The sequence below is a fragment of the Brassica rapa genome, chromosome A07 (assembly GCF_000309985.2).
Source record: "Brassica rapa cultivar Chiifu-401-42 chromosome A07, CAAS_Brap_v3.01, whole genome shotgun sequence".
Lineage (NCBI taxonomy): Eukaryota > Viridiplantae > Streptophyta > Magnoliopsida > Brassicales > Brassicaceae > Brassica > Brassica rapa.
In genome coordinates, this window is record NC_024801.2 from 17,745,934 (window position 1) to 17,758,674 (window position 12,741).

General features: G+C 32.0%; 1 protein-coding gene across 1 annotated transcript; it reads left to right on the plus strand.

Annotated features, from left to right (window-relative positions):
• The first annotated feature begins 1,847 nt into the window (after window positions 1–1,847).
• LOC103829994 (potassium transporter 5) lies at window positions 1,848–9,017 on the plus strand. The gene is made up of 9 exons (XM_009105686.3): window positions 1,848–1,999; window positions 2,357–2,440; window positions 2,534–2,756; window positions 6,018–6,266; window positions 6,362–6,400; window positions 6,814–7,074; window positions 7,165–7,217; window positions 7,425–7,539; window positions 7,706–9,017. Exons 1-9 carry the CDS (start codon window positions 1,925–1,927, stop codon window positions 8,959–8,961), a joined length of 2,355 nt encoding a protein of 784 aa, XP_009103934.1. The 5' UTR covers window positions 1,848–1,924; the 3' UTR covers window positions 8,962–9,017.
• The last annotated feature ends 3,724 nt before the right edge of the window (window positions 9,018–12,741 follow it).

Consider the following 12,741-nt stretch of genomic DNA (forward strand, 5'->3'; position numbering starts at 1 on the left):
ATCACTAACGTGTATTTATGGTTTCGATTATACAACATCTATTTAAAATTTCAGGGTTAATTTTACTTTAGCTAAAGTAGTTGGAGGTTGAGTGACGTATCGGAAAATAATTCGCGATATTATATACGTAAGGCTAAAGTACGGAGAAAGGTCATGTGGTAGTTCCAGGGTCAGTAAACAAGACTTTCAAACTTTCAAAATTTATCACACCGCTCGTCGCACATAATAGAGCACACATGTCGAGTGAGCGTCTTTGTAAGGCTCATTACCCATGGCGATTGGAGTGTTACAAACGATATTATAGATGTACTCAGACGCATGTAGAGTCTTGTGTGCGCTTACACACACATGAGTTAACATCCTCAGGCGTAACAGGGACGTTGCGTTCTTTGAGAGAGGGTGAATTATAATATCTTGATTTGTGGTACATATTGAAATGTTTAAGATAATTGATTTGGCTACATATGTCATCAAGTTCACTTAAATATTCAGTCACACATCTTAAAAGAACTCAAGAGTTAAGCGTGTCTGAGTTGGAGTAGTTGAAGGATGTTTGACCTATCGGGAAGTGATTTTCGATATCGTGCGAAACGCCAAAGCATGGGAAAAGATCATGTGGTAATTGCATGATCAGTAAACAAGACTTTCAAGCCTCCCACAAATTAATGCACTGTCCGTTGCATGGGATGAGATCCACAAGCCGATTGAGTGGCATGGGAGACTCATTAGCCATGGGCGGTCGAGGCATTGGTGGTAATAGGGCTGAAACCATACAGGGGTAGTCTTGTGTGGGCTGAAACTAACATTGGGTACTATCCTCGGGTGCAACGGAAACACTGCCTTCTTTGAGAGATGGTGAATTGAACATCCTAATTTTTGGTATATGTTGAAAGGTTTAAGAGAATTTTTTTGGCTACCTATGTCACCAAGTGCACTTACTTTTTCGGTCAAATATCCCTAAAATTTTTTAGAGTTAAGCGTGTTTGAGCTGTAATAATGGAAAAATATATGTGTTACCAATCAAAAATTGATTTGCAATATCGTACGAGTGAAGCCAAAGCATGGGAAAAGGTCATGTGATAGTATAGGCAGGGCCAGTAACCAAGACTCTCGAGCCTCCCAAAAATTTATGCATCACTCGTCGCACAAGGACGGAATCCACGGATCGAGTGAACATGCGTAAAAAAATCATTAGCTATGGATGGTCGAAGCATTAAAAATGGTATCAGATCCGATTCGACTATTAATGACTTTAAACATAAGTCATCTTAGGCTTCGAATGGTAACGTCGGATTGAGCAGTGCGGAATAAGCGTTACAAGTGCGGTGGATTCTAACAGTTATAAAAAAATATAAATATATGGTATATATAAAAAAATTTGTTACTGTTAATTGTGGTACGGTGCAGAACAGATTAAAACATTAGAAGCCATAGTATATATGATAACTCTCGCGGAATAGGAACATCTTAATCATATTTACGCCACAGGAAAAAAAATGAAAATGCACACTAAAATAGAAAGATCCCAAAAGTATAGACGCAAAAGGTTCCAATGCAATAAACATAAATTTTACACCCAAAACTCTTTAAACTCATTTTGTTCCCCTAACCCAACGATTAATTATTGCACCAAATCACCAATAGTCCGACTCTTTAGTTTAGTTCCTAAAACATTTGGCATCAAAATATATAATTTATATTTAAATAGTTTAGAAGTTTCAACAGCCGGTAATACGTGTTTGATACGCGTCCCTACCACATTAACTAACTATTCTTCCCTACACTGGATGAGTATTTCGGGTGTTTGTTTAATCAGAAGTCAGATACTATTACTCCTATAAAAACCACTAAAACAGAACCGACTAAAAGCATCTAATTAGCCATCTCTCTCAAGAGTTACAGTATTACAAACAAATACATAAACATGGATGGTGAGGAACATCAAATAAATGATGAAATTAATAACCATGACCATGAGCAGAAGTTGAAAGAGAAAAAGGTATTATTTCATTTCGCTTACAATACAGACGATCTCTCTTCTTTCTGTGGTTCTATATAACTGCTTCTATATAGGTTAAGTTGGTCGTTTAGTGCCTATCAAATTTTCAGTATCTTTTTTTTTGTCCAAAAACAAAAATTCAGTATATAATCTAAATAGCATATACCTTATTTTTCTTGGTGCTAAAAAAGTCAAAAGCGCCGATTAGGAACATCTTTGATTTCATGATGACAAAAAGAATAGTTATCATACCAAGAAACTGTTGGTTAAAGCTCAACCTTGTTTTATTGTCTTTCTATAGCGTCATGAGTGTCATATTTCACAGCAGTTTGTTGTTGTTGTTTGGTTATTAATCAGAAATCATGGGGAAAACTGTTTCGGCCCGATTCCTTCAGCATAGAGGCCGGAAAAACTCCAACCAATACTGGTCATCCTTCATTGGTATGTATCTAAATATAACTCTTCGTGTTCGATGGAGAATATATAGGATGACCTTTAAATGTAAAAAAACATACATACTTTGAATGAAATTAGATGAGCTGGAGAACGACGATGAGTTTGGCATTCCAGAGCCTGGGAGTGGTGTACGGAGACATCGGGACATCACCGTTATATGTGTATGCAAGTACTTTCACTGAAGGCATCCATGAAAAAGATGATATCATCGGCGTTCTCTCGCTCATCATCTACACTCTTACTCTTGTCGCACTTCTCAAATACGTTTTTATTGTCCTTCAGGCTAACGATAACGGAGAAGGTACTTTTTCTTCTTTTTTTAGACGGTTAATTTTCAATATAAATTATTGTCGTTTTAACCTTTTTCTTCTCACAGACTGAAATTTTTTTTTACTATCGTTTTTAATATATACTAGATGTTTTCATGCACCATATTTGCAGAAATAAAAAAAATTAAAATATATTAAAAAAAATTGTTAATTTTTATATTTTAATAGTTGCTTACAATATCTAATTTTAAAATTTTATTTAATTATATGCAAAATTTAAGATAAAATAAATAATTTTTTATTTAAATTTATATTTAATAATATATATATATATGTATATATTTAAAATTATTATCTTTTGAAAGATTTATTTATTTTGGTTAAAATATATAATCAAATTTTATAAAATTAAGAAACAAATTTGTTAGGTATATGACAATCAAAACATAAAAAAAATATTTCTATAATTTGTAGATATTAAAAAATTAATGGTATTGGAATTAAAAAAAATTACAATTTTAAAAAATTGCATAAAAGTTTGAAGAATTGTTTTAGTAATATAATAATATAACTGTAAAAAATAATTAAATAATATTTCTAAAATTGTAAAATAATATTATACTTTTAGTTCTACAATTATATTATTTATTATTATATTAATAGTGATCTATGAGCTATTACTACGTTTTAAAAAAATTACCAAAAAATATAGATCAACATTAAATGTAAATATCCATATCAAATTAGCTCAAGTCATGTCATCATTGTTTGATAAAACACTGTAAATTACTTCTCAAATAATTTCTAGAGAATAAAACAACATAACTTTCTTTCCAATTTAAAAATGAATCAGATAAGACTATAGTTTTTATTTACATTTTTAATTTAAAATACAGTATGATCAAAACATTTGTTAAACAAAGATATAATCATATATAAAACTTCTTAACTAAGAAATGGAAAGAGAAATTTGACTTAAGTTTGGGAAGAATGCTTTATATGTATGATTAGTGTTTATCTTATAAATTTAATGTAACGTGCGGCTTCACTTATTCTCTAAAAATATTGAGTCAATTCACTAATGATCGATGGAGTAAAATGTAGTTATCATATTGCTACATGATAGAATCATAGAACCGATGAAAACATGATTTATGTAAATATTATAATTCGTGAAAAAGGAAGTAATGGTATATTTTAACCTAGAAAGGAATTAAGCACACGATGCTCGCGCTTTTACTGGATCCACATTAAGATTCGTTGGATCTATGAAGAGACGTTAATCAATAATCAAAACTTCGATATAGTTTTCATATAATATATTACTCCCTCCGTTCTTTAATGATAGACTTTTTAGAAAAAAAATTTGTTTCAAAATGATGTATTTTTTGTGTGTTTTTATGAAAAAAATTATAAACTTCAAGAAATTAATTGACTTTATTGAATTACTATTGGTTAAAATTTATTGAGAATTGAAAATTACATAAAATGATACATTTATTATTGTAATTTAATGTGTTTTCTTAATATGTGTGAAAATATTAAAAAGTATATATTTGTGAAACGGAGGGAATATGTAGCTAAAAATAAAATAGAAATTGGAAATAATGACCAATTTTTTTTATGACCAAAAATTTAGTATGTTTATCCTTATCGGATAATAATTTTTTCTCATTTTTGTTTTTATTGCTCTTTCTATTTATTAAATTAATGAAATAAATAGCTTAGAAACCCAAAAAAACTATGAAAATTTTGAACAATATATATAGAAGAAATACACATATCAATGTAGTAGTATTTCTTAGGTTCTAAAACTTGTTAAATAAAAATTTCAAATCTTGTTCTAAGAATAGCAGATTTTATATTCTAAAAATGACATAATAGAAATTGAATTCTACGCTTTGTTAGACAATATACTTTTATTTGAATAATTAGTCTACAAATGTCAAAGTTTGCTAAATTTCTTTTTAATTTTCTATTTTTAGTCTATAACTCTAAATTTGCAGGATTATGCAATCTACCAACAACTCAAAATTTGAAGATTAGTAGAATATGATTTCGAACCCCTGACTTATTTCTACCCCGAGTAGAATATATAATCTACATATAATCATGATCAAATCTTTGAAAATATATGCAATTTGTTTTTCTCATATATGATACAATCAATTTTCTTTCCAAATTTTATTTATTTATTTCTATATATGCAAATCGATTCACTTTTGATTGGTTTTTATTTTAGTTAAACTTTTAATATATAAAAACAAAAATCTAATTTTTTTATTTATATATATGAAAATTAGTTTCAATATGAAAATTTTATTTTTAATTATTTTTGAATTGGTTTTATTATTTTCAATACAATTAAAAATATATGAAAATCTTCTTTTATGTCCATATATACAAATATTTTAATTTTTAATTAGTTTTATTTTAATTAAGTTTTTAATATATAGAAATAAGTTTTTAAATTGTATTTTAAATGATAAATGAATGGCTATGTTGGGTTTTCATCAAATATTATATTAAAGGGACCAATTTCTGTCGGTATTATCTTATAAAGACAATTATGCTAAATGTTTGGTCTATATTTCTAATATTCCAAAAAATAAAATCAAATATTACCATTGACTTTTTAATGTGTACGTCCCCTAGATCAAATGATATTTGTATGTCCTAATAATTGTACGATGTCGCACGTTGTAAAATTGAATAATACGAAGTGACGCGATTCGCAGGATCCAATGACTAAACTATTCTTGTTCCCAAGTAAAGCGCGTCTAGAGTTCGTACAAGTACCACGTTGACCTTTTTATATATTATGAGTGTGACCGGTAACCATCATAGATAGGAACGGATAGGAAATGAATGAGTATGAATAGAATTTTAGGAATGATGGTTCCTTATCAAAATTAAAAAGGAATAAATTTGTTATATAATTCTCTACGAACAAAGGAACGAAGAGTAATGCAAAGGAAAATACATTTCTCATGAATGGTAAAAAATTTAAGAAATATTAAGGAACATAGTGTTTCTCATCGTTCCTTTGGTCACCAGTCACACCCGTAGTTTTTTTTTGTTATTTCTAATGATATGGTAATACTAATAATTTTTCAACTATAACCAAATATTAATACTGTTTAGAATTCGCAATTTTTTAGATAATGTATTTTACTCTGTTTTGTGTTTATCTTACTATTTCTACCATAGTAAGACATGATATTATAGATAAGTGTCATGAAAATTTATACATGCCAAACTGTCAACCCATATAACAAAGTTGGCGAACGCAGGAGGAACATTTGCACTGTACTCATTGATATGTCGGTATGCTAAAACGGGACTTATCCCAAACCAAGAGCCAGAAGATAGAGAACTCTCAAACTATACACTTGAACTTCCAAACACACAGCACAGAAGAGCTCATAAGATCAAAGAGAAGCTCGAGAATTTCAAATTCGCTAAGATCACACTCTTCCTTGTCACTATTATGGGCACCTCCATGGTCATTGGTGATGGTATTCTTACTCCTTCAATCTCAGGTATGCACCTAAGAAAACAATTGACCATCATGAGGTAAAATATCCTCCAGAATTATATTAATTAACAAATTTCATGATTTTTTTACGTGATCCAGTACTTTCAGCAGTAAGCGGAATCAAATCTCTCGGACAAGGTAAACTGACTCATCCATCTTCTAGCTTATATTCTAATTGATATATTACTCCCTCTGTTCTGAAATGTAAGATGTTTATAATAATTTTTATGTTCCAATATATAAAATGTTCTCATTTTTCTAGGTAACTTTAAGTTTATCAAAAACTGTGTAGGCAATCAAATTTAATAGTTCTATTTTGTAATTGGTTGAGTAGTTTTTAGTTTATAATTTTAATGATATTTTCTAGGTAAAAAATAATTTTCTTAATAAGTGTGTACTATCCAAAACATCTTACATTTCAGAATAGAGGGAGTATAATATAATTGATGTTGTTTTTGAGTTGGTAGTATATGATTCCTAACAATATTCAAATGTAACAATTTAACCTATATAAATGTGATCTAATGGCATTTGATGATGGTAATGTGCAGACACGGTCGTTGGTGTTTCAGTTGCAATCTTAATTCTACTATTCGCATTTCAGCGGTTTGGAACGGATAAAGTTGGATTCTCGTTTGCCCCGATCATCCTTCTATGGTTCACATTTCTGACTGGAATTGGTCTCGCTAATCTGTTCAAGCATGGCTTTACCGTCCTAAAAGCACTTAATCCACTCTATATTATTCACTACTTTACAAGAAATGGTAGAAAGGGTTGGATTTCACTTGGAGGTGTCTTCCTCTGCATCACTGGTGGGAATCCATAAAACGATTGTATATGTATTATATAATCCCAAATATCAAATATACTTTATAATGATTGAATGTAATTTGTTGAATCAGGGACGGAGGCCATGTTTGCTGATCTAGGTCATTTCAGTGTTCGAGCCGTACAGGTGATTTTTATATCCTTACCCTTGCTATATAAGTAAAGAGGATATCTTAAACATAAATATTTTAGACATATATATCACACTGAGAACTGAAAATTATATAAGAGAAATTGGACCAATTCACTCATTGCAAATAGATTTGAAAACTCATCACACATATTTTTGATGTTTAATAATACTAATCTATTTTTCCCAAACAAAACGTTGCAGATTAGTTTCTCATGTATCGCATATCCAGCGCTGTTAACAATATATTGTGGGCAGGCTGCCTACCTGACCAAACATAGTTCGAACGTTTCAAATACTTTCTATGACTCAATCCCAGGTTTGTTTATCTCAAACTAATTCATCATATTATATATAAGTGCATACAAACAGTGTTCTTAGTGGTTGTTTATGAATTTGCACCTCAAAATAAATTGGAAAAGGACGATTCCTACTCAGTTTTAATCTAGATATCTAACAACATAACACTGGATGAAACTTAACAGATCCGTTTTACTGGCCAACATTTGTGGTGGCGGTGGCAGCATCGATTATAGCAAGCCAAGCTATGATATCCGGTGCCTTCTCAGTCATCTCGCAGTCTCTACGTATGGGTTGTTTCCCTCGAGTTAAAGTGGTTCACACGTCGGCTAAGTACGAGGGACAAGTATACATCCCTGAGATCAACTACTTCCTCATGCTCGCATGTGTGGCTGTTACTCTCGCCTTCAGGACCACCGAGAAGATAGGACACGCTTATGGAATCGCGGTGGTAACCGTCATGGTCATCACGACCTTCATGGTGACTCTCATAATGCTTGTTATTTGGAAGACCAACATAGTGTGGATCGCTATGTTCTTGATCATCTTTGGCTCCATAGAGATGTTATACCTTTCTTCGGTTATGTACAAGTTCACGAGCGGTGGTTATCTACCGCTTGCAATAACGGTGGTTTTGATGGCAGTAATGGCGATTTGGCAATACGTCCACGTCCTCAAGTACCGGTACGAACTTAGGGAGAAGATTTCTGGTGAAACCGCTATACAAATGGCTACAAGTCCTGACATAAACCGTGTTCCGGGCATTGCTCTATTCTACACGGAGCTTGTTCACGGCATAACTCCGTTGTACTCTCACTATATCTCAAATCTTTCTTCGGTCCATACGGTTTTCGTCTTGATATCCATCAAGTCACTTCCCGTGTGCCGTGTGACACCATCAGAACGATTCTTTTTCCGTTACGTGGAGCCCAAGGATTTTGGGATGTTTCGATGTGTTGTGAGGTATGGTTACAAGGAAGATATCGAAGAGCCAGATGAGTTCGAGCGCCAGTTTGTTCATTACTTAAAGGAGTTCATCCATCACGAGTACTTCATTTCCGGAGGAGAAGTGGAAGAGACGGAGAAAGAGGAGGAAACAAATGTTCAGACTACACTTGTGCCATTGTCTAACTCAGTCCCTTCCTCCGGGCGGATCGGGTCTGTGCATTCATCTTCCTCGGACAAGATTAGGTCGGGAAGGGTCGTGCAGGTGCAATCCGTGGAGAGTCAGAAGGATTTGGTGGAGAAAGCTAGAGAGAAAGGAATGGTTTATCTAATGGGAGAGACTGAAATTACGGCGGATAAGGATTCTTCTCTGTTTAAGAAGTTCATAGTGAACCATGCTTACAATTTCTTGAAGAAAAATTGCCGAGAAGGAGACAAAGCACTTGCGATTCCAAGGTCAAAGCTTCTTAAGGTTGGCATGACTTATGAGCTGTAAGATTCACTAACTCGTCTATTTTCTTTGTGAGACTGTCTGGTGTGATTTGTACGTGTGGTTTAAGTTCAATGTGACTTAAATTCTCCATGTAACCATGTTTCAGCGACGCTTGGTTTGTTTTTTCTTTCTTTTAATTATGGTATGTGTATGGTGATCTTTTGGTTTGTGAATGTCACACTGTTTATTGCAAGAAATCATGAACCAAGTAGATTTGAGCTTTACAAGACCTTACCTATATGAAAATGAGATTAATAAAAATAGATAGGTCATAGAGCTTTACTAAAATGTAAAAAAAAAGAATGAAAAGGATTAATTTGAATGTAAATTGTAACTATGAAATAAAATTATTGGAATAAAGATGGATAAATAAAATGAATGGAATTAATTTAAAATGGAATATATTCATTCCATTCATTCCTAAACAAAACTATAGAGGAATGTCTAGGAATGATTTTATTTGTATATTTTGGGAATGATTGTGGAAGTGATGGAATGTATTCTATTCCATTCAAATAAAAATGGTAGATAAATCATGGAATTAATGGAATAAGTCATTCCAAATTATTCCACATCAAAACGAGATAAAATCAAGCAACATGTATTTGAAAAAGCATCCATTCAAATTAAATGGTAAACAAACTCAACTTAAGCATCTTGTATTTGAAAAAGAAACAGATAGCCTGTGGTGAATAATATATCGATCGTCCTTCTTTGATCTCTTTGGCTTTGGTTTGAGAAGCTATTGGTCACGTCTCTCACATCTCTGCTTATCCATGTTCACCTGAATTCTTGGCGTCTGATTTTGGATTTTGATTTCATTTAGATCCACTCTCTCTCCCATCCATTGTTCTAGCTTGAGAATCAAAATAAAAAGAGAAAGTAGAGATATGAAGATGGCATTCAGTTTAGTTAACATCTTCTCTGCATGTATTTGGACATATGGCTTCTCACTCTCAAATTTGAGAAAATAGTAACAGATATCTAAAACCGCACCTTACAATCCAGTGGAAAATGAGAAGGCTAGTCGATTGTGAAAGGCATTATATTCCATAACCACACCGACCTGTTTTTAGTTAAAAGGGACAATCTTTGTACCTAGAAGATTTTGATAAAGAATTGACTGGGCCAGTTTGTGTCACATCTCCTCTCATAAATTTCCTTGTGGATTCATGTTATAGGATAAACCGGCTATCCCTTTTGTTAGTTCTATAATGTCTGGTTTAGTTCTTTGGTTTAGTTCATTGGCTTACTAAACACTATATGTAATATATTTATCATTTACGGGAGAATCAATCAAACATTAAACCAACCTTCTAAACCCTAACTCTCTCTGTTCATCATGTTCATCATCATCCACCATTGAATCTCTTTTCTTCGGGTTGATCATTGTTCCTTCGTGGTCATCTATGTTGCACCGGGACGGATACAGAGACAAAAACGGGGACGGAAAATGACAAAATTTAAAAATTATGGGTACGGGGACGGCATATATATACTAATCAAAAATATAAAATATTTATAAAATAATAAAATTATATAGTGAATCTAACATAATTATATATTCTTTACTATAATATGTCTATATTGCCAGCTAAAAATAAAAAAGAAACTATAGGAAAGAAGCTTTAGTCTATTTCTAAGGAGAAAGAGGGCAAGGCGTTGATGGGCACGAGGCTTCCAAGCCAAAGCTTGTTCCTTCGGCTCCAGCTATAAGTGTTTTGGCTCAAGTTTATTTTACTTCAATCAAGCAGCATAACAGTGACAGTTAAAACACAATTACACAAGCATTAGGTCCCGTGAAAACTAGTCTTATTCAACAACTAAGTTCTCTAACCGTCCCCAAGCCGTACCAGTGATGTCCCCGTGAAGTACTCGTCCCCGAAACGTTTCCAGTACCGGTACGGCACCTAAACAGACGTCCCCATGCTTCATAGATGGTCATCCTCTAGACTTTGATTTACCGGTTCTCAAGCTCTCAGCGAGCTTCTGGATCAGATCTATCGGTTACTCTACAATTTTACCGTGTCAATTCACTCATTGATCGGATGAACTTTACACTTTAGCGGTGGATGACTTAGATATTGTTCAGATGTAACATATACGAGTGTAATGTCATATTTGAATATATTTATTTTGATGGATATGTACCAAAAATAAATCAATATTACATGTAATATAAAAGTTATCACTATATTCTAAGAAGTTTATCAAAAATATAAGTTAACATTAAATGTAATTGTCCATGTCATATTTAGCCATAAGCCGTGTCATCAATTTTAGTAACCATGTCATTTTCTGTGTGAAAATGATTGTAAAAAGGATAGGTGGTAAATCACTTTTTAAATAATGTCTTAGCTAGGGACTAGGGAATAATATTTGCTGTTATATATAGTTTTTTTTTTTGAAAATGTATATTCTGAAAGAGTTCATCATAAATGTAACATTACTTTTCTATGCTTTTTTCTCAGTCATAGCTTCTATAATTTATGTAAATGGTTTGTTTCAAAGTTTATTATATTCTGAAAAAGTCATTGTTTTGATTTAGAAAATATTAAGAGTTTCCAAATTACCATATCTTAAAATTATCGGAGCCAATTACATAGCATTGACCAAAATGCAAAAATATGGCTAGAGTCGAAAAAGTATTTTACAATATACGAGAAAGAATTCGAGCGTAGAGGCTAAAGATAAAATAAGGATTTTCTTCAAAACAACGTCTGGATAAAATGTATCGCATGATTATGCAAACATAAAAATCAAATAGAGCTCTAGTCAACTTTGAAGGAAATTTTTGATAAACAAAGAGAGATACTCCATCATGTTTTAGAGGGATGGAAAAATATAATATTTTAGAATTTCAAGGAAGTGGAAAATATATTTCCGCCATTCTTAGAATGGTAGCACAACTGAATTATTATGGTAAACCCATCGCAAATGCATAAATGCTCAAAAAGATGTATCTCACATCTCACAGTTAATCGGATTTGGACTGAACAGAAGCTTAGAGAAAATATAAGAGTAGAGTATATATTATAGATATTTGATGTAATACATACCGAATCGTAAAAGACAAAAGCAAAAGATGTTTTGAAGAACATAAATGAAGAAGGAAAATAAAAACTCTATGAAAATGATATGATATTTGTTCTAGTACCATTTTTAACAAAGTAATTAAGTTTGGTTATGTTTCAATTTTATTTTTTAATATTTAAAACATGATATATGTTAGTTGTTAGAAAATTTTGTTTTACATAAGGTTTTCATTTTTTCTTTTGGATATGTTTTTGTATGGAACAGCATTATATAAAAATAATAAGGTTCATGCATATACTCAATACAGCAGTACCATTCATAGCATAAAAATATGATAGACACGTATGCTAATACAGGTTTACAATTTCTTTTTTTGGATTCAATGCGTTGGCTACAGGTGAGAATCGAATAACTTACCACGGAGAGTTTACTTTACGAACAAATTCTTTGAATATTCTAAATAAAAAGGAAGAAAGATGTTTTAGCTTTTTTCCTTACGTGGAAAAGGTGCGAAACATAATGGCCTATTAGCAAATGGATGAAGAAACTATAAATAAATCACACTATTAAGAAAGTTAAAAGTTAGTAGTTAAGAGATTAAAATAGGAAAAATTGTGAAACATAGTGGGCAACTGGGCATTCACGACTCACGAGAGCAGATCCAAAACCCTTTTCAATATATTTCATAGTAAAGTAGGAATCATTCAGAATACCGCCTTCCACAATGGTAAATTTAAGAGCAAATTG